This window comes from Poecilia reticulata, chromosome 6 (assembly GCF_904066995.2).
Source record: "Poecilia reticulata chromosome 6, P_reticulata-male-v2, whole genome shotgun sequence".
NCBI classification, from domain to species: domain Eukaryota; kingdom Metazoa; phylum Chordata; class Actinopteri; order Cyprinodontiformes; family Poeciliidae; genus Poecilia; species Poecilia reticulata.
The window spans coordinates 10,432,245-10,448,604 of NC_088835.1; the positions used below are offsets into that span (position 1 = coordinate 10,432,245).

Sequence of the window (16,360 nt, forward strand, 5' to 3'; positions counted from 1 at the left end):
CAATCCCCTGTGATGCTGTTCATCCTACCTCCCCCCTTTGTTCTCTGCTACTGCTACAGCTTTTTCCTGTTGTGAATGCTAGGCTGGTTAGCATGGACACTGATGACGGGATCTCTGTAACGATTTGTTGTGTCTTTGCCATTAGAACATTTAGCAGCGAGTACTTTACGTTGATTTACAGTGTTAAGCCCCTCCTCCTGGCTCTGATTGGCTCAGGGAGGAGGTGGAGGAGATCGAACTTTTTACACATTACTTGTCTCATGACATACTGTATGGTGACAGTTTTAATAAATATGTAAAAAGACAAAACAAAAAACTTTATATATATATATATATATATATATATATATATATATATATATATATATATATAAAAGTTACATACTGCACCTTTAAAAAGGAAAGCATCACTGTTCAGTTTTTATTTTTCTACCTATGATCTGACTGGACACGGTAACATTCAATATCAGTCATATTTAGTAAATTGGAATACTTTACATAATTTATTTTAGTAACTCGGATCACTAAATGAAATATACTTTGCACACAGAACAATTCCTGTTAAAATGACATTCTTCCCCCTTAATTTATTTTTCTTGGAAAATAACATCAGAACAATAAAACAAATATTTTTAATACAGACATGGACCTAATGGGGATGGTATTTAATTGTGTAAAAATTGCAAACAAACCTCGTCGGACATCTTGTCACAAGGCCCCGCCCACAGGCGTATTGGGAATGGTAGATTTCCGTAAACGAGACAAAGTGTGCATCCACACAGCAGGATGGACCAGACCAATCTGTGGCGCCTCAGAATGGCACAATAATACCAAACAACGCAGAACAGTGCCAGGTTTGTTATTTACGATAGAGGGATGGAGGTCCAATGTTGTCGTCGGTATCTTGCGTGTAGATACCGAAACATGAAACTGGCATTTTGAAATTTTCCCACTCTGGTTTTTCAAACACTACTGTTTCTATATTGACGCGGACGTAAATCCTAAACAATAGTAAAAATAATAAACTTTGCGACATAACCAATCCTGTCTCTGTGTGGGCGGGGCCAAATGCGCAAAACATAACTGTATTGTGCATTTGGTGCCCCCATTTGAATGGGAGTCTTATTGTAGCTGAATCCATACAGTCTCCAATGCGAACGTCCTCAGAGAGTCCAAGCAGACCTCCGTGTACATGTACAAATGGTAAAATTTATGTTACACTGGCTTTGCGGTTGAGTGGACAATACAGCTGTCAGGGAGGTATAAATCAGGCCAAACAAGGTTTCCAGGGCCAAAGAAAAGAAAAAGATCCACGGCATTACAGGTTTCACACTATATTTTGTATTGAGGTGCTTTTCTCCATGTCCACCTTTTGTTTCATGCCAAGCCCTTCTAGAGTGTTTTTCTTTCTCCCTTTCTTTCTTTGTCATGAAGCTAAAATTTTAGCACGTGACAGACATCAAGCTACCAAACTGTCAGAAACTGGACAGAAAATTACGTGATAAAATAGTCAAGGTTCAAAGGAAAATATTAAGAGTCATGAGAAAGTCTGGAAAACAACAACTCGACGCCGTCAGTGCTGCAATAATTTCAGTTAAATTGTGTTTCATGAAGACGATAACAGTTGTCAATCAGCCATATTACATTTACAGTACAGAGAGACACAACTAATCATCTTATCGTCTTCATCACCTGTGTTTAAGTAACTTGATCCAACTTAATGTGAATTTGTTTCTGTTTTTGTTTAGAAGGTATCTGAGCTTTGTTACAAATTACAGCAACAGATCTTCTACTACCACACTTCCGAGTTGGTCTGAGGTGCTTTTCCAGATTCCCATCCTGTTTTTCCACACCAAACCTACCAGCGGTGTTTTGTAAGAAACGGCTCAAGCTTAGTCTGACCTGCAAAGTCCAGTTAGATTATCAAACTCCACATGTTTACATTTGGGATGGTAGAACAGAAAAGCCTTTTTCCTGGCATGCCTCCTAAACAACCAGTTGGCATGTAGGCAGCATCTAGCAGCTGTTTTGGCAACATGACCCTTGGTAGATGCCACTCTTGACTGCTACTTCCTAGAATTTTTTTAGCCCTCTCATACAGTACCATTCTTCTCACTTTGCTTGGTGCAAAATAAACATGACTTCTCATCAACCCGAGCGATCAGTGGTGAATAAAAATGGACATCTGTGTAATGTGATATTTGTGCTCCGATAAAACATGAAATCATGGAGTACTCAACTTAAAAAAAAAAGTTGTGTGAACATTAAATAAATGCTTAAGTTCCATTTATTTTAAGGGAATTGTTAGAGGAGATGTTGTAAAAAATTACAATTTTTTTTTTTAACTTTGCTTAGATTTAATTATTTTTTCCCAAGTGACCACATGCCTTTTGGAGTGTCCTTGTATATTGTGAAATTCAGACATTGCAGGAAAAAGAGACTTATTCAACATCATATAGTGAGCAATTTCCTCTGGTTGTTACATAAAATAGCTTTTTTTTACATGTTATATGTCTTTGCTAAACAATATTAGTTGAATTTCTACATATAGCAACAGAATGAGATGAGTATCTGATCTATTTCCTTCGCTTGGCCTCATTTGCTCTGTGTTGAAGAGACGGACTCTGTCCTGTGCTCAAAGAGCGCCACCACTGCCCTCTTGTGGTGGAAGCAAAAACTTTTTGACATACAATGGAAGCTGATCTATTCAAGTGAGGAGAGCTGACTGTGCTATGACTTAAATATTGTAATCAAGATTGCTTAGTAAATAAAAATAGATAATAGATTTAGATTAATAATATTATATACACATTACATTAATGATAGAATTACATTTACAGAACATAATGGCAAGTTTTTAGATGTGTTTTTTTTTACATAACTTTCTACAAATAAAACCAGATATAAGAAAATGTATTCTATTTTTATTTTAAAAAAACAAACAAACAAATATATATATATATATATATATATATATATAAAATGGTCGATCTTTAAAAAAAAGAGTGTGCTGCCTCGCTTTATTTTTTTACCTCACACGTTCATCGTCACTTTGGTTGCTCTTGCGCCGCCTTATGGTAACGTGGCCGCATGCTTGATGACCCCACCCTCATCAGCGCTCGTCACTCACGCACACCTGCCGCCGAAATCTGCAAAAAATCTTGACACAACGCTTGAAGTGTTCTTTAATATCTAATAACTTGTATGAAACGCGGTAAGCCGCTTATATTTTCACTACTTCCGCTGGAGATTTATTATTATTATTATTTTTTTTTTCCACAATATTTATCTAGTTTTATGCAGTAGCTAATGTCGAGGCTGGCTTTGTCTCGACATTAGCTACTGGAGTACACTGAAAAGCTTATTTTCTTATTCCAGTAACTGTCATTTGCTGCTTATTTTCACACCGAAATACACTACAAATTGTGCATTCAATAAACTGTATTAACACTTAAGCATATTTAATGTTGAATTTGCTTTCGTAGCTCGGATAGCTAGCTACGCTGCTCCCATTTCCCGCAGATATGCTCACATCTGTGCGCTGCGTGCTAACCAAGCTAGTTTCTTCGATTTGGAGAACAGCTGATGCAGGTGGAGACAACATCTTCATGGAAAGCCCTGGTAAGCGCAGCTAGTCTTCCTCTAGATTGCGACACATTCGCACAGTAGTCTGTCGGGTTTGTTTGTTTTTCTATTTATTTATTTTTGGTGTGGGTTTTCTGCTCAGGCACAGAGGACATCCGCCATCTGCGGGGCAGCGTGGTGACGCAGCTGTGTTTGGACTACGGGATGATAGACGATGCCATATACTTCACAAGCAGTGAGGTTTTGGGCGGAATTCCACTAGAAGAGGGAGACCAGGTGAACTGCATCGCAATCAGAGATGGTGCTGAGAAAGGATGGAAAGCTCTGAGGGTGAGGACCCCCTCATCCATCATTTAATTTAAATCAGTCTCTTCTTGTTGGTTGGCCATTGGCTCCTTTCGGAAATTACAGATCAAGTTTGCAATGAGGTTTTGGTTTGTCAGGCTTGCAAAATTCAGCATTCTCTTATTCAGGTAGAGAAAATTGCAGATGCCTGGGAAGACGGAGGGAGGACCTCCTTAGAAGCAGACAGCATGCAGCTGCGCCCTCTCATAGGAACCGTGACGTCGTTTGACGGCGATAGTGGCTACATCAATCAGACCACATACTTCACACGTTACAGCCTTTCAGAAGGTAGCGAGATAAACTTTTAATTTAATAAGACTTTGAAGTTCACAGCCCTTGGATATCTTGCTTACACTGCACAAGTTAAATCGAGTTACCAAAGTTGTTTACTGAGCAGAACTTTTCATTCTGCTTGTACTGTCTCCCATTTTGTCGCCTCATAAAATTAAACAAAAATGTATGATATAGACTATGTTCTCTGAGCTTAAGTTCTCTATTTTTTTTTTCTACAATTCATTTTAAATATACTAAATTAAATGTCTGCACTCCATAAGACTCAAGACAAACAAACACAACAAAATGTATTTGAGTGCTAAAAGGTGGATTTTGCACGGTGCAGTCCTTTTTAAGAAAAGACAGGTCAAAGAAAAAGTAAAAAAAACAAATCTGAGATTGTATTTTTAAGCCATATTATCCAGCTCAAGTAAGAGGTGATGTCATTGATTAAAAACATAGAATATTTCCAAATCTGATAAAAGCTTGTTATGCTGACTGTGTTTATACAGAGGGATTTGCTTTGTGAGCTTCTTTTCTCTCTGACAGGTTATGAACCAATGAAAGGTGACTGGATTCAAGCTAAGTTTTACATCAACCCCACCCAGTGGACCACCCAAGCTCATTCTGTGGCTCCATTACGCTATAGTCGCCTAAACCAGGTGCTTATCATTTTTATTTTTATAATATATTCATTACATAAATCTGTGGTGTTGAACCTGGATCATTTCCTTTAGTTGAGTTTTGTGACCTCATCTGAGCGGCTCTCTGTTTCCAGGTGCGAGTGACTAGTGTGTATGGGAACAGCGGAGTGGTGGAGGACAGTGTTTTCTTTAGCTTGGACTCTCTGCTCCTGCCAGCCGAATACAAGCCTTCACCAGGGGATCTGGTCAACTTGGTGATGGTGGAGAGCTGTCAGTCCTTCTACTCTTGGAGAGCCCTCTGCATTGCGCCCTGCCATCAGAGGTACCACTGAAAATATAGATCAGGTTGTTTGATCTATATCAGATTGGCTAAGAAGATTAATAAAATGGTCACATTTAGCAGATTTTTCGTTTAAGCCTCTTATGTGATATTACAAATGCATTAAAATGTGAAAAAACAATTGAATTAAGGTGATTAATAGAAGACTTCATACAGAATTTGAACCAGGTGAAGCTAAAACTATGTACCTTGAGTTTTTTTTATTTGATCTTAAATGCAGAGTGTATGTGTTTTTCTACAGTTTTAGTTCAATTGCTGCTCTGAGAGCGTTCTCTCAGCAAATGGCTTTTTTACATGTACACAAGTTGATGAGTTATGTATTAGCTGACAATTATTGCAATAATTGTTTGATCACAGTTAATCTTGATTAATTGTTTCGGCCATAAAAGACTGATAAATAACCAAATTAACTTTTTTTTAAATGTGTCTTTTTCTGTCTTGCTGATCTTTGTGTTTTATTTTTCCGGTTGCAGTATGAATTTTACTGCTGAGCCTCTCCTGGAGGCCGAGTTGAATCACCTCTTGGAAAACAAAGGCGGGATCGACGTATCAGACTACGGACAGTTTGGGGATTTGATGCTGGGGGAGAGATGTGAGCTGGTGCTGTGGATACAGTGAGCTGGTTTTGCCTTTTTGGTATAAATGCCAGCAATTTGAAGACGGAGTGAATGCTTGTTCATCTCTGTCTCTCTTTTCCGTAACAGAAATAATGGCTCAGAGTCTCAAACACTGAAGTGCTGCGACTTTGCTGGGTGGGACTCTGCAGAGCAGTTTACCATGGTTACCGTCTGCACGTCACCCAACCAGAGACAGAAACCTGTTCACAAAAATTTCCCAGAGTCCTCAGAGGAACAAGTCGGAGATGCAAAGGAAGTAGAAAGAGAAAATAGTGCAATGCAGACAGACGCAGTCCTACCTCACGACGCAAGAAAGGAGAGAGAGGTGGAAATATCCCCAGGAGAAAGAGTGTCTGTTGTTATCGCCTGTAAAGCAAAGTAAGGTGTCCCTAAAAGTGCATATAAATACGCATCATGTCTTGCAGAATGATTCATATTCCTTTAAAATTTCACTCCTGGCTTACAACCACTAACTATTGTGTTGGGATTTTATGTGATTGTCCAGCACTAAGTAGTGCATAGCTGTAACAGATGGAGGGAGGATACATTATTTTTAATCATTTTTATGCAAATAAGAATCGTAAAAGTGTGACATGCGTTTGTAAGTCTGGCGTTATGCCTAATGCAAGGATGGGTAACAATTTTTAATATATATTTTTTCCAATGTGTTGTAGCTTTATTTCAGTCATAATTTCTTTTGCTCATTCATATAGAACAAATTTTTATTGCATCAAAATTTAAAAAGAAAATCATTTTGCATGAATACTTCTGTGTGGCGCATTCTATATTTTTGTGCATGTTGGGATTCCTCCAGGAGCCTTGGATGCTGCACTGAACTACTGTTGCTGCACTTCTCTTCTTTCACCATCGGGAGGCGTCTTCTGGTCACAGTGGGCAGTGAGGATGAAAACCTGCTGAAGCCCTCTGAGGTTTATTGTCCCAGTAATGCCAAGGTGCTCTCAAAAGCCCCCTCCCACATTGTCACAGTCTCGGCTCCAAAAAGTGTGCCGAGGTAACTAAAGAGCTCATTAAACCTGTTACTAATCAATAAGTAAGGATTTGGGAAATTAATGCAAGTTTCAAAATTGTTATATTCTTTAAATGCTAGAAAATATTTAAAGAAAGATGTATAATGCATGTTTTCTTTTTTTTGCTAAACTTATCCAGATCTGAAGTTATACCTGCTATGCAGTTTGCAATTTGTTTTCATGGAGTTATTAGTTAGTAATTAGACTTAGGTTTATTTTCAAAATGCTGGATAAACTAGTTGGATAAAAATACAAAATATTTTTAGTTTTTTGTGCTCTTTTTCTTTTTTCTTCCTTTTTTTTCTGCTGCTGTTTCTGGCATCGATATTTAATCCTAGTATGGCCGACCTCAGCGGCTGGTGTTATTTTCCATCCTCTGAGAGATTAAGCTGTTTAGATCAAGATTATCCATGTTGATTCTTGTTCGACTCTCCCACCTCCAGGCTCAGTAAGCGACGGTTGCCAAACTTCCTGCCAAGCTTTCCGGTGCCGAAGGCTCTGAGAGACTGTGTGGAGTCAGAGAAGGACGTGCTGGCTGTTCAGCCATGCTTAGGAGAGGTGAGCATAGCCATCATTAGGTTTGATGCATAAAGATTAACTATTCACCCTTTGACTGCAATGTGAGAGCAGTAAAAATAAATTTGGCTAGACAGCCCCAGCGGTTGATATGGACTTGTTTTTGTTTTTTGGGGGTTTTTATTGACAAAAACCTTTTTCAAATAGAAAATATTGGTCAGAGCACAACATATTTCTTTAATAATCAACAGTTTTTGCTTTAAATTGAATGTTATCATAGATATGGCCACAAAGATCTTGTACATGTAACTCAAAAAGAGTCTCATTCAATAAACTTTGTTGACACGGCACATGTTTTTGAAGAGAGTCCAGTCGAACTCCTCCCCACAGTTTTTCAGGACAAATCACAACACTTCTGTAACGAGAAGTGTTGTATGTACTATCCGGGGAAAGTGAATTAAAAAATTTTTATTGCTTAATTTTAACATTTAACTTTCCTTTGGAATCAATGAAGTATTTTTGAATATGGAATATAACCAGAAGTAAAAGTGCGAAACATGTTTCACTTTTTGAACCGAATTACTGAAACTCACTTTTCATTAATTGAAACGAATCCGTAGCTATGCATCTCCTGTCCAGATCATTTTGAGCCAGCCTCTACTTTCCGAGTCATAAATTACAACAGAGCTTCAAGCTCGCCAAACGATTTTGGCTTTTGAGTTCATGCTTTTGCAAAATAGCTATTAATGCTAGGGAACACGATGTCTCTCAAAACTTTTTTTTTTTTTTTTTTTTTTGTAGATGGTTTGGTGTTTCCTTCAAACCTATATTAGTGAGATTTTATGATCGCCAAAGAAATATGCAGAGAAAAAGTAGATTGCAGATCAAGTAAAGTGTCATGCTGTCCTCCTACATTCAGGCTCTCTCACCGTCCAACATGTTTTCAAGATTCTCGACTCTTCTGTGGCTTGAAGAGCTGAATGCAGAAAAGGAATTAAGGGAGTTCTCCATCAGTGGAGCGCTCCTGCGCAAAGGAGGCATCTGCCTGCACCTCGAGGTGCTTGGGTTGGCTGAAGGCAGACCTAATCTTAACACAGGTGATGCGACCTTCAGCATGGCCGTTGAATGTCGTGTAGGTTTCTGTTAACGAGTTTTCTCCACAGGAGACAGAGTTTTACTGAAGAAGCTACAGAGCGACGGTTTGGAGATGGAGTACATCAGCTACGTCACCAAGGTAACCCATTTGTTTGGCTCTGGAGCATCTCTGCACATTCCTTCTGTTCTAATCTAGTGCCTTTATGGTCCTGTTCAGATCAGTGACGAGAACGTGAGTTTGAGAGTGAATTCAAACTTTCACCACAGCTACCTCGGCGAGCCTCTTGACGTCGAGTTCACCTACAACAGGTAAGGAGAAGGAATAGATTAGGGATTATTTGGAATGTTTCTGATGTCTGGGATTTTTATTTTATTGTTTTTCTTTTTAGGTTAACCATAAGGCGATGTCACAATGCTCTTGAGCTGACAAAGCATCTTGGGGAGAGTAAGTAGTGTTTTTTTTTTTTCATTTTTCTAGACAGAACCCTATTAATGGTGGCAAAGTGAATATATGTGAGATCATTACGTCTGTGGTCAATTGTGAAGCTTATTTGCGGTTTTATAAACATTTAATCATTTACTTTTTTTTGCAACTTTTTCCTGGTAAATTTTCTTTGAAAATTTTCATCAGAAATCGTCAATTGTGACCACTCTGCAAAAGATTAATTTCACAGCACTTATTGTCTGGAGAAAAATGCTTAACTTTATTTTTATACATGTTTGAATACATCTGTAATCTTTACAGAAAATTTCCGTTGCTTAATAAATTTCATGTTTTGATGTCATATAAAATATCAAACAAGTAGCAATGATGACTCCCTTTGTGTTTCAAAAAGGTCTTTTTAATATTTTTTGGCATCGGTAATCTTACTCACAGTCTGAAACTTTTATTTGTAAGATACATTTCTGAAAGGTCATCTCTTTTCTTTGGGAATCCAAATGTCAGTCCCCCTCCATCCCCAAACACTGTAAGGATTAGCAGATGTAGACAATAGGTTTTGCTTTTAATTTTTCATTTTTTTAATCAAATCACCAAAAATCCTCATGTGTGTAACAGTCTGGATTATTTTATTTAGTAATTTTTTTGTGGGAGGGCACATTGTAGTGGCACATCACTACATTACCCACCAGGGGGTGCTAGTTGTATCATTTAACCTCTTCTAAGGTGAACAAACAAGGAAAGAAAAAGCATTAGCCTTCAAAGTGAATGCATCATTCTTCCCTCTCTTTCTTTCACTGGCGTTTTGAATCACTTTTACAGAAAAAGTAAGGTTTTAGGTGTTAATTTCTTGTTTAGTTCTCTTCCCCTCCAGAGTGTCGCCTCAAACCCACCTGTGGACTGGAGAATGGATGGACGAGGTAGGCCGTAACTAACAGACTTCAAATTAAACCAAATCTAAAAAGAGAATATCTTCAGAATCCCATATAATCACCAGAATCCACCAGCGGAAAATGGAGACGCGTCGAGCGCGTGTGTCGATATAAAGTCGAAGGCCACACAGACTAAAGGCAAAGGTGTCAGATTTTTAAATCTATACAGAATCTGCTTGTTTTTTGTTGTTTTTGAATCAAAAGTTAACATAACAATTGTAACATTTCTTCTCAAAGGAAAACAAACCTCCAAACCAATGCCCAGAAAAGGGCAGTTTTTTAACCCAGACCTTAACCCCTGTCAGAAGGAGGCAGTGAAGAGGGTCCTGGAGGCAGAATGTCGCCCTCTTCCTTACGTGCTGTTTGGACCTCCAGGAACCGGGAAGACCATCACTCTTATTGAAATCATACTGCAGGTGCATTCACTAATTATCCATCTAGGTTCTTCAACTCTTGTGCGTGTTATCATCTACAAATTATTTTCCTTTACCTGGATAATCCTATGAAGCCTCTCGACCTCCAGGTCTACCACTTCCTGCCCAGCTGTCGGGTGCTCGTCTGCACGCCGTCCAACAGCGCCGCTGACCTCATCTGCGTGCGTCTGCATCACAGCGGCTTTCTGCATGCCGCTAGCCTGGCCCGTGTTAATGCCTCCTCTAGGGAGACTGAGGTACTGCACAGCAGCATTAATGGTTTCCTCATCGACCGCTTTCATAATTCATGAGGACGGCCCCGTCCAACTACAAACCATAACGTATTTTGGGGATTTTATGTAGTAGGCGTACACAAAAAAAATTGTAAAGCTTACGGGACGGAATTTAAAGATGGTATATTTTTTTTTTTTATTAACAAATTTGTATTCAGCCCTTTCTTCTCCGATTCCTGTAAATGAAATCAAGTGAAACTAAACTGCCTTTAGAAATTACCTAAGTGGTGCATAGGACTTGACCAGTACAGAATTTCACTTTCAAACTGGTCATAACCCTAAGCATACAGCCAAATATTCAGTATTATGGTTGAGATCATAGGGTATTTATGTGCTATAATTTTTCAAAGTCCCATTCTAAATCCAGTTGAGAAACTGTGGCAGGACTTTGAAAGTTGATGCTTGATCTGAGCTTCAGCTAATTCGCAAAGAGGATTGAGCAGATACTTTGGTGTATAAAGCTGCAAACCTGATGCTGGTAAAATCTGATCTCTTTACATGACTGTATGAAGTGATCCTGCACTGGGAGGCTGAATGTAAATCCATAACATACCTTTTGGATTTTTCTTTACGAAAACATTTAAATTCACAACATGTGGAAAAAGTTCAAGGGATGTGTGTAGCTTTTGCAAGTCACTATATCCACCCTGTATATCTACAGTGTTGCTTAGATGGCGGATTATTTACCAGTTACTTTTTTTAGTCTATTCCTGAAGTGCTGCAGCCGTACTCCCGGGCTGGAGAAGACATCCGTCATGCTGCTTTCCATAGGATTGTCGTCAGCACCTGCTCCAGTGCTGGCATGTTCCATAATATTGGAATACAGTAAGATCAATCTTTGAGATATGATTAAAGTGAATACATATACACATTATGTACTGTCTTAGTTGAATATTAATTTCTTTGTTTTTCAGAGAGGGACATTTTACTCATGTGTTTCTGGATGAGGCTGGCCAAGCCACTGAGCCCGAGTCTCTGATCCCCATCAGCCTCATCTCGGAGAGAGATGGACAGGTTAGAGCAAATGAGCTTACTTTCCACACCGGTCGGAAATGCTCTCATCAGCATAAATGTCGTATTAATCTTGACCTCATTATGATGCGTTTGAGCTGGAGGGTTTTTTCCAGGATGAAACACATGAAGGCTTCAGTTTAACCAGTTATTTAGATGTAGCTGAGCCAGGTTTGTAGGCTGCCTTGCCTTACACACACTTTTATCTTCATCAAGCTCTCTCCTTATGATGCCACCCATTTTGTGAAGTGCACCAGTCCCTCTTACAGCAAAACACACCATAACAATAGTGTTTTAAATTGCCAATTTTTTTTCTTTTTTTTTTTCTTAATATAATAGCAGGTCTGCACAGCCTTAAGAAGTCTTAAGTTCTTGTATCGAAAATTAAGGCTGTGAAATGGCCTTTACTGTGTTAATCACAGATATTAAATTTAGTCTTGACAGAACCATTTAATCTCATATTCTGTGTATTTTTTCCCCTCTGGAGTTTTCTGTCTGGCAAAAGTTGGAGTCGCACTGATCTCCGACGTCTCTAGACTGTTGAGTTTACTGGTAACTCACTGCTAACATATCCTTGCTAGCTAGCAAGCTAGCTACCTTTTTTGCACCTATCATGGTTCAAATATATCCACACATTCTGTGGAGATAAAGGTCTTAAATTCCTTTCAAAAAGTCTTAAATTGAGTTGGTGAAACCTGCAGAAACCCTGTATGGCCAAACACTTAATTTTTGTAAGTCATGTCCTGTTTGAATGAATTAAAGCAGAAGGTTTGTCCATCATTGCGTTTCCAACTGATTATTGGTCCTTTTCTTTTACATAGTTTTGAATTGTTGGCTTTTTCCTCACTGAGTGGCGAATACAGGACTGGTTTTACTGTGAACAGTAACATTTTACTAGTTTCAGTCAGTTTTTCATTTTAAGGTTTGAGCACATTTGGCACCAAGGAAACAGTGATGCGTTTTAGGTGTTGTCCGAAAATTCATCCAAAAGTGCTTATTCATTAAATCCAATGTGATTCATGTGAAATAACCAAACCAAAGACATTCTCAAATTGTTTAGAAATAGTAACGTATTGGATTGGAGTAACCACTATATATTTATTGTAAAAGAGGGAATGAACTTAGCTTTGTTGTTGAATAATGATGCTTCCTGCTTTCCTCCTCAGATAGTGCTGGCTGGAGACCCCTGCCAACTGGGTCCCATAGTGAAGTCCAACCTTGCCAATGCCTTTGGGTTGGGCATGTCTTTACTGGAGAGGCTGATGACCAACCCACTATACACCAAACAGGACTGGGGATATAATCCTAAACTGGTTAGTTCTCTGATTGGGAAACATTTATGACGTCATAAACATTTTAGGGTGTTTTTTTTTCTTCTTCTGCCAACCGGCATCACAATAATGTCCAAAAATCTATTTGAAATGTTTGTCCAGAAACAAAAGCGTGAAGAGGACCAATGTCACAAATTTTCCACATAAGAACAATTTATTTCTTTTTTCTTTACATAGATAATTGTTTGAATGCCCCTTTGTTTGTACAAGCATGCTTTTCTCTAATAGGTGACCAAGTTAATCTACAACTACCGTTCCCATGAGGCGCTGCTTATTCTGCCCTCCAAGCTCTTCTACCTGGGGGAGCTGCGCTTCAAGGCTCAGAGGGAGATTGTGGACTCCCTCTGCCAGTGGAAAAACCTGCCCAAAAAAGACTTCCCCCTCTTTTTCCACGGTGTTAGGGTAATAACGCACAAATAAAATCACAATGTTTGCTCTTAAAAAAAAGCATTAGTGTATCTGCAACCCGTTTATTTACTCGCTTTCAGCAGTAGGTTGAAGGGATGGAAAGTTCCCATGTTTTTGGGTTTTCTGTGTCCCAGGGCACAGAAATGAGGGAAGGAAACAACCCGTCATGGTTCAACCCAGTAGAGGCTGTGCAGGTGATGCTCTACTGCTGCCAGCTGGCAAAGAAGCTCTACAACCCCGTGCACCCCTCTGACATCGGCATCATCGCCCCCTACAGGAAGCAAGTACGTTTCACTTTTTCTCTGAGGTTAAGAGACTTGTTTGAAATCAGTTTCGCAGGTCGACTTACTGTAGATTTTAAGATGAGCTGTCATATTGCTGTCCAGTGTGAGAAGATTCGAGTGCTGCTGGGTAAGGTGGGCTTGTCTGACATCAAAGTGGGCTCAGTGGAGGAGTTCCAGGGACAAGAGTTTCTGGTCATCATCTTGTCGACGGTAGGTCAAAATAAGTTATAAGTAAATTTAATTGCAACCTAAACTTAGTTATATTTACCAAGAATTTTGAAGGGATAAGAAAACAGTTTCACTGTTTGGAAAACTTTTGTAATGTCCTTTTGCTTGTTCAAATAATTAAGGCTAAAGCGTGTCTTTGTAGAGTTATTGTTTTATGTTAAATGTCTTATTTGCATCTTCCCTTGAAGTAACAGTGCTTAGTTTTCCAGCTAGTGATGAGTCGGTGTTCAGCCATTGTGCAGATTTCTGCCACGTTAAAGCAACCTTAAACTCAAAGTAGTTTAACTGAATGCTACTCTTCATTAATGACCTGGATAAAGAGGTCAATTTTTAGTAGATTTGCACTCGGATGCTATATTTGTTTAATAACTGGTCTTTGTTATGATATAATCCAGTTGTGTAACTTCAGTATTCGTAACAACGGCATTGCTATGGTTTACTGCCATCATGTCATTGTTTTTCAAAGGTACTTCTGATTGTACAAAAAGACCACATTGCAGTTGATTGATTTTGATCATCCAATTATCCAGGTGCGCTCTAGTGAATCAGTGGAAAGCGAGGATTTTCAGAGTTCGCTTGGTTTTCTAGCCAATCCGAAACGCTTCAACGTGGCCATCACCCGTCCCAAAGCTCTGCTCATAATTGTTGGAAACCCCCACACTCTCATCAGGGTGAGTGGGGAGAAAAACCTTTGTAAATCTGTGATTTTTCTTTTTTGTCGTGTGTGTATTTGTTTTTACTCTCACTACCATCGACTGCAGTGTGTTCACCAATAAAATACACTCCAAACGTTTTGGTTTCCCTGTAGGATCCCTGCTTCAGGGCTCTGCTGCAGTACTGTTTCAGCAACGGGGCGTATCTGGGCTGCGACCCTCCACAGGCCCTAAGGACTTCCCAGATGTGTGTAAACTGACATCATTAAAGTTAACTTTGTGAAGATGTATTTTTATAAAAGGAAACTTATTGCATAGTTTTGTTTCACATTTCCGATTAGAAGTACTTATGAATAAATCTCAGATCATTTTATGCTAAATTAAGTTTTATCTCTGTCGTTCTCCTGTAAATTAATCATCTTTGTCTCTTTTAACTTCCACAGCATTTCAGAGAACCAGTGAAGAGCGTAAAAAGGACATGGTGTCACTGATTCTGTTACATATTTTTTTTCTATTTCCTTTGTATACTTTTGGCTTTTTCTGTGTTGACTGTTCTTAAACTTGGGATTACCTCATAACTGATTGAGGGAAAACATTTAGATTTTGTAAGAGAAAGATGCCTGCAATTTAAAAAAATGAAAGATTATGTCTGTACTCCAGTTATTTTTGTGCTTGATGTGACATTTTATTTTTATATTGCAGTAAATGAAGACAGAAGCAGGACAGTTTAATCTGACGTATGGTAGTTTTTGGATTTGTCTGCAGATTCTGAGCTTGGGGGAGCAGAGAGTCTGCTCAGATCAGTCAGACTGTCTTTGCCCATAAGGCTTGGAGACTGGATGTGACAATTGAGTGCTATTGACAGTCTGTGCAGGGACTGTCAGTCCTGCTGGAGCCCAGCAGGGTGGTGAAAGGAGGGGGTGGGGTGGGACAAATGGGAGTTCAGTGTATGAGTCTCCTGTGTACAAGGGGAGACAACTTTTATCTGAGTTTGCAGAGCTGACACCCAGTTCTCTTCCCCGTCTTCCTAAACACACCTTAGGCTTTGATGTGCTGCAAGGACTCATTTTGCTCCAACACGTGGTCAGAAAGCAGCTGACTATCACATTGCATTGTGATAGTCGGCTGACGTGAGACATAAACGTAAAGGCGACTAATAGTTTTTGAAAGAAATGCTGAAATATTTAGCTGTGTGAAAATGCATTTGCCTCCTTACAGAGTTTTTTACCGCAAAAAAGTACATTTCTTGTCTATTGGTGACAAGAAATACACATCAGTATTTCTTGTCACCAATAGAATTTAATGTTTGATTAAGATAAGCTGTGGGGAAAAAATCAGTTCATCACATTCGCCAAAAAATATCTCGGTGATCCCCAAAACTTCAGTGGTAATATTCTGTGGACTGACAAAACAAATGTGGAACTTTTTAACCTTAAACGATAGTATTATGAATTTTGCTCCACCAGGAAATACTGCATAATGTCTCGCTGTCAGTACAGGCCTTTTAGCACAATCACATTTTGGCTCAGCACCAAACTGATGATAAAATTAGTCGCCTCTTGAGAACTACTGCAAAAGAAAAAAAAGCAGAAGGAAATAAAGTAGTAGTTTTGGAGTTGGCCTCACTGAAATCTGGACTTAAATGCAATTTAGATATGATTTTAAACATGCAAATGCTCAAAAACCCTCTAGTGTTGCTGAACAGAGAGGACCAAAATTCCCAAGTGGTGATGTGAATTTCTCATTGCCAGCTAGCATGAATGCCTGCTGCTAGTTATTAGGACAATTTGGCCAGGTTTGGATGACTTTTTTTTGTTCCTTTTACAAAAGCAATCGCTTAAAAATTACTATTCATGTTTTCTTCATACATTAGAAGTTTCAGGTTAAACACATTTTAAGTATAGCAAAAGGGATAAAGATGCAAA

General features: G+C 38.9%; 1 protein-coding gene across 2 annotated transcripts; it reads left to right on the forward strand.

Annotated features, from left to right (window-relative positions):
* The first annotated feature begins 3,054 nt into the window (after positions 1 to 3,054).
* mov10l1 (Mov10 like RNA helicase 1) lies at positions 3,055 to 15,081 on the forward strand. 2 transcript variants are annotated; one of them, XM_008411037.3, is made up of 27 exons: positions 3,055 to 3,214; positions 3,523 to 3,621; positions 3,728 to 3,915; positions 4,059 to 4,218; positions 4,753 to 4,865; positions 4,982 to 5,169; positions 5,661 to 5,801; positions 5,892 to 6,182; positions 6,619 to 6,816; positions 7,276 to 7,390; positions 8,268 to 8,445; positions 8,512 to 8,582; positions 8,661 to 8,752; positions 8,833 to 8,888; positions 9,741 to 9,802; positions 9,880 to 9,958; positions 10,052 to 10,230; positions 10,338 to 10,484; positions 11,224 to 11,345; positions 11,435 to 11,534; positions 12,698 to 12,844; positions 13,091 to 13,264; positions 13,405 to 13,554; positions 13,657 to 13,764; positions 14,313 to 14,453; positions 14,591 to 14,682; positions 14,879 to 15,081. In XM_008411037.3, the coding sequence occupies exons 1-27, from the start codon at positions 3,205 to 3,207 to the stop codon at positions 14,895 to 14,897; spliced, it is 3,420 nt and encodes a 1,139-aa protein (XP_008409259.2). In that variant the 5' UTR covers positions 3,055 to 3,204; the 3' UTR covers positions 14,898 to 15,081. The 2 variants fall into 2 exon arrangements, with proteins under 2 accessions (XP_008409259.2, XP_008409260.2); XM_008411038.3 differs by having other exon boundaries at positions 3,056 to 3,214; positions 3,486 to 3,621.
* Positions 15,082 to 16,360: the final 1,279 nt, after the last annotated feature.